Source organism: Erythrolamprus reginae, chromosome 2 (assembly GCF_031021105.1).
Source record: "Erythrolamprus reginae isolate rEryReg1 chromosome 2, rEryReg1.hap1, whole genome shotgun sequence".
Taxonomy (NCBI): Eukaryota; Metazoa; Chordata; class Lepidosauria; order Squamata; family Dipsadidae; genus Erythrolamprus; species Erythrolamprus reginae.
In genome coordinates, this window is record NC_091951.1 from 191,309,441 (window position 1) to 191,315,440 (window position 6,000).

The 6,000-nt window shown below is 44.9% G+C and overlaps 1 protein-coding gene across 1 annotated transcript in view; it reads right to left on the minus strand.

Moving 5' to 3' along the window:
• Positions 1 to 1,874, minus strand: part of GLI1 (GLI family zinc finger 1) — a 33,951-nt gene extending 32,077 nt beyond the window's left edge. Inside the window, exon 1 of the mRNA XM_070736060.1 lies at positions 1,778 to 1,874. Coding sequence (XP_070592161.1) covers positions 1,778 to 1,874 — 97 coding nt within the window. The remainder of the gene's footprint in view (positions 1 to 1,777) is intronic.
• Between the last annotated feature and the right edge of the window lie 4,126 nt (positions 1,875 to 6,000).

The following is a 6,000-nucleotide window of genomic DNA, read 5'->3' on the forward strand; positions in this document are numbered from 1 at the left end:
AAGCATAGCATAAAATACCAAAACACAGAATAGCTGGCTGAATCTGGGAGTTGAAGTTCACAAGTCTTAAAATTGCCAAGTTTGGGGATCCCTGCTCCAGAGTCTTCTCTGAAGCCTGGGGAGAGCAAAAATGCCCTCCCCCATCCCCCCGGAGATTCTCTGGAAGCCGAAAATGTCCTCCCAGAATTTCTGGTGAGCCAAAAATCAGCTGGCCGACACATACATGCACATTGGAGCTGAGCTAGGGTAACGGCTTGCGTGCCAGCAGATATGACTCCGCATGCCACCTGTGGCACCCGTGCCATAGCTTTGCCATCACTGACCTAGATGAACCTGAAGGACTACCAGAGGTGGCAGATATGCCAAGAATGGTAATGTCTTGACTTGTAGGTTAGACTCTGTTAGATGCTCGCTTCAGAAGGCTAAGAAAAAGACAAGAATACTTGTATGGGAAAAGGAACTAATCTGTAGTTTTAACTCTAGGGAATTGTGATCACTTTCCATAGGTAATTCGGGGTGGAGTTCCAACGTTTGTAATGGAGGCAGTTCGAGGTTTGGGGTTTCCAGATATACCACGCTAGCACCCTGCTATTCCTCTGCTAAACTCCATGGATTCAAAATGCTCTGTCTGATGAACGCTTAGAGAAGCATCTGTGTGATTTAGAAGAAAAACTGATCTCATCCCTCTGGAATGCTAATTTGCTTTGATCAGCCAGGATTCTTATCCCTCCTACGTTTTCACTGGGAAGCAGCCACTCATGCCCTCATCACCTCGAAGGCTCAACTACTGTAACGCTCTCTACATGAGGCTACCTTTGAAGAGTGTTCGGAAACTTCAGGTCGTGCAGAATGCAGCTGCGAGAGCAATCATGGGCTTTCCCAAATATGCCCATGTAACACCAACACTCCGCAGTCTGCATTGGTTGCCGATCAGTTTCCGGTCACAATTCAAAGTGTTGGTTATGACCTATAAAGCCCTTCATGGCACTAGACCAGATTATCTCAGGGACCGCCTTCTGCTGCACGAATCCCAGCGATCAGTTAGGTGGGCCTTCTCCGGGTCCCGTCAACTAAACAATGTTGTTTGGCGGGGCCCAGGGGAAGAGCCTTCTCTGTGGTGGCCCCGGCCCTCTGGAACCAACTCCCCCCGGAGATTAGAATTGCCCCCACCCTCCTCGCCTTTCGTAAGCTCCTTAAAACCCACCTCTGCCGTCAGACATGGGGGAACTGAGATATTCTTTCCCCCTAGGCCTTTACAATTTATGCATGGTATGTTTATTTGTATATATGTTTGGTTTTACAATAAGGGTTTTTAAGTTGTTTTAGTGTTGGATTTACATGCTGTTTTTTATTATTGTTGTTAGCCGCCCCAAGTCTATGGAGAGGGGCGGCATACAAATCCAATAAATAAATAAATGAATGAATGAATGAATGAATGAATGAATGAATGAATGAATGGACGAACAAACAAACAAACAAACAAACAAACAAACAAACAAGATGAACTATAATTGCTTGTAAAAATGATGTTTTTTATATAAAGAGTTTGCTTTAAAAGAGCATCAAGTGGATTTCTTCCTTGGTTTTCCACCTGCATAGGCCCAGAACAGAACAGTTGGCATCCAACTTGAAGTAAACCTCACAACAAAAGGTTTCCACCCCAAGCTTGCCTAGACTCTGGGGCAAACAGACATGGTAAGAGTCCTTAGGAAATCTGGAAACCCCTTTTAAATAGGATGTTGTAGGCACCGCCTGAGACTCTTTCAGTCACACTGACCTTCTACCATGGCACTAGGTTGCCCTTGCCCATGGAGAGGCCGAAGGTAGCAATGTTCCACGTAGCTGTTCACTGGTGGGTTCATTGGATTGAACATAGTTTGTCAGAGGCTGAGCACCGTCAAAGGAACATCTGGCAAGGTGGGATGGAAATCGTCACTGCTTTTGTTGAAGAATCCAGACCTGCAAGAGAGACAGTTTGTTATTATACGTGTGTAGGGCAAAAGCATTTATATGTGGGGAAGTACTTATAAGTGTTCTGTCGGGCTCTCTGGTAGAATCCTCCCAAAAATTCACAGGTACAAATTTCAGACACACACACATTTGAAAATTCAAAACAATGTTCTTTATAATGAAAATTCACTTAAACCAAGCCCTCTTTTGGTATAGCAAAGAGCACTCGTCTCCAAACAAACTGGTAATTTGTACACGTCTCTTATCAGTTCTGTGATACTTAGCTTGCAGCTGTGAGGCAATTCACAGTCCTTCTTCTTTCACAAAGTGAAACACACTTTGCCCTGGTTTAGTTTCAAAGCGTGGGAAAAATCAGCACACAAAAGGTCAAAGCCAGCAAAGCAGGCACGAAACACAACGATCAGATAATCCTCCGCAATGGCCAAACCCACAGGCTGCTATTTATAGCAGCCTCACTAATTACCACAGCCCCACCCAACCACAGGTGGCCTCATTTTCTTTGATAATAATCTCTCAGTTATTGTTGCCTATGCATCGCTCTCCGCATGCGTGGCTGTATCATTAACTCTTGTTCTGAATCCAAGGAGGAGCTAGATAATTGATCTCCTTCTGAGCTGTCTACCAAAGTCTCCTCCTCCCTGTCACTCATGTCTTCTTGGTCAGAGGAGCCTTCATCAGCATTCCACTGGGGGCAAAACAGAGGTCAGAGGAGCCTTCATCAGCATTCCACTGGGGGCAAAACAGGCCTGCAGCATGTGGATGTCTCCCCCACATCCACAGTCCTTGGGGCAGGAGCTGGGCCAGAGCTAACCACAACAATAAGCTTCTTTCTGATTTATTCTGCAACCATCTCAAGCATCTGTCTGTCTGAAAGGATACTTAGTTTGCAGCATTGCCAAAGAGAGAAAAACATTGTGATGTGGCATTTAAGAAGTCAGACTGGGACCTTGAAGTCTTAGATTCAAATCCTTATTCAGGCTTGAAGCTCACTTAGATAGCTACCAGGTGGGCAGTTCCATAGTAAGATTTAAAAGGAAGAAGTGGAAGACAAAAGAATCTGGATTCTGCCCTCTGTAAGTGAATCAAGATGATTCCACTTAAAAGCCTAGTTCAGAAGCACCTTTATTCAGTGAAAGGCTGCAAAAATTTTAACTACCACACTGTGGGCATGGCTTATTTTGTGGGTGTGCCATGCTGGCCATGTGACCAGGTGGGAGTGGCTTGATGTTCATGTCACTGGGGGTGGCTTAAAGGTCATGTGACTGGCTTACGGGACTGCCTCCTGCTGCACGAGTCCCAGCAGCCGATTAGGTCCCACAGAGTTGGCCTTCTCCGGGTCCAGTTGACTAAACAATGCCATTTGGCGGGACCCAGGGGAAGAGCCTTCTCTGTGGCGGCCCCAGCCCTGTGGAATCAACTCCCCCTGGAGATTCGAATTGCCCCCACCCTCCCCATCTTCCGCAAGATGTTAAAGACCCATTTTTGTCACCAGGCATGGGGAGACTGATTCCCCCCCCCTTTGCTGATTATAGCACTTGAGAATGGTATGATTGTGTAGTACTGATTGTTTTTTAATATTAAGGGATTTTAACTTCAGTTTTACTAATATTAGATTTGTACCAGTGTTTATTGTATTTTATTATTGTTGTGAGCCACCCCGAGTCCTTGGGGAGGGGCGGCATACAAATCTAATAAATTATTATAAATTATTATTATTATTATTATTATTATTATTATTATTATTATTATTAAAGGTGGCCAACTTGACGTCACTCATGTCAGGGGTTTGAGTTAGGGTTCCTGGCCTCTCCTCACCTCAGAGAGATAAAATTCCCTATCTATTTACTATTACTGAATATCCAAAATATACTATTTAATTCTATGTATATATGCCATAGGTGTACGTATATATTACACACAGGCACACAAAAATATACATTATCTACTATATAAACTATGTGTACGAACACACACACACACACAAATTATTATTATTATTATTATTATTATTATTATTATTATTATTATTATTATTATTTATTAGATGCACAACTCTTCTAAAATTATACACATTCAACCTCATTTACTGCAATAGGAAAAGCATACCCAGAGCCCAGAATGGGGGAAAAAGAAAAAAATGCAACATTTTTCTACCAGTTCTGCAAACCTGACCAATTTTTTTTCCTACCGGTTCTGCGTACCTGACTGTACCCATAGGAGCCCATCACTGCCTTTATTCTTCAGTAAGGATTGGAGAAGGATTACAGCAATCAGTGGTGGGTTTCTACCAGTTCAGCATGGCTCAGATGAACAGGTAGCAGCAGTGACAGAAGGCCCCGCCCACCCATTGGGACATTATCATGGGCGTTCTGCGCATACGCAAAAGTGCTGTCCGCGTGCTCCCATTCCAGAAGCAGTAAGTGTCATCCACCACTGTTTGTTATTAACACAGTTAACTTTTGTCTTACGACCACAAATATTGCCCCATTTAATACCTTTCTTGGCACAGTTTAAGTGAATCAATGCAGTTGCTAATAGGTTTAGGTTTAGGTTTAGGTTTATTGGATTTATATGCCGCCCCTCTCCGCAAACTCGGGGCGGCTCACAACAATAATAAAAAACAGTACATGGCTGTTAAGTAAATCTGTCTTCCCCATTGACTTTGCTTGCCAGAGGGTTGCAAAAGGTGATAAGATGATCCAGGGACACTGCAAATGTCAAAATTACGAACCAGTTGCCGAGTGCCTGAATTTTGATCAATGCGTTCAGGCGGTAAGGAAAGCAAGTAGAATGCTTGGCTGCATAGCTAGAGGTATAACAAGCAGGAAGAGGGAAATTGTGATCCCGCTGTATAGAGCGCTGGAGACCTCACCTACAAAAAGATATTGATAAAATTGAACGGGTCCAAAGACGGGCCACAAGAATGGTGGAAGGTCTTAAGCATAAAATGTATCCGGAAAGACTTAATGAACTCAATCTATATAGTCTGGAGCAGTGTTTCCCAACCTTTTTTGAGCCGCGGCACATTATTCACATTTACAAAATCCTGGGGAACATTGAGCGGTGGGGAGGGGGGGGCAAAGAAAAGTTTGGACAAAAAAATATCTCTCTTCCTCCCTTTCGCTCTATTTCTCTCTCTTCCTTCCTTCCTCTTTCTTTCCCCCTCTCTCTCCATCTCTCTTTGTTTCTCCCTTCCTTCCTCTCTTTTTTGCCCTCCTTCTCTCTCCCTCCTTCCCTCCCTCAATGTCTTTCCCTCACCCTCCTTTCCCCCCTTTCTCTCTCTCTCTTGCTTTCTCTCTCTCTCTCTTGCTGTCTTTCTCTCTCCCCCCTCTCCCTCTCTCTCTCTCTCTCTTGCTATCTCTCTTTCTCTCTCTTTTTTGGCTTTCTCTCTTTCTCTCCCCCCTCTCTCTCCCTCTCTCTCCTTCTCTTACTATCTCTTTTTGTCTCCCCTCTCTCCCTCTCTCTTTCTCCCTCTCCCTCTCTTGCTATCTTTCTCTCTTTCTCTCCCCCTCTCTTCCTCTCTTTCTCTCTCTCCCTCTGTTGCTATCCCCCCTCTCTCTTTCTGTCTGTCCCTCTCTTGCTAACCCCCTCTCCCTCTCTCTCTCTCTCTCTCCCTCTCTTGCTATCTCTTTCTCTCTCTTTCTCTCCCCCCTCTCCCTCTCTCTTTCTCTCTCTCCCTCTCTTGCTATCTCTTTCTCTCTTTCTCTCCCCCCTCTCTCCCTCTCTTGCTATCTTTCTCTTTCTCTCCCCCCTCTCTTCCTCTCTTCCTCTCTCTCCCTCTGTTGCTATCCCCCCTCTCTCTTTCTGTCTGTCCCTCTCTTGCTAACCCCCTCTCCCTCTCTCTCTCTCTCCCTCTCTTGCTATCTCTTTCTCTCTCTTTCTCTCCCCCTCTCCCTCTCTCTTTCTCTCTCTCCCTCTCTTGCTATCTCTTTCTCTCTTTCTCTCCCCCCTCTCTCCCTCTCTTGCTATCTTTCTCTCTCTTTCTCTCCCCCCTCTCCCTCTCTTTCTCTCTCTCCCTCTCTTGCTATC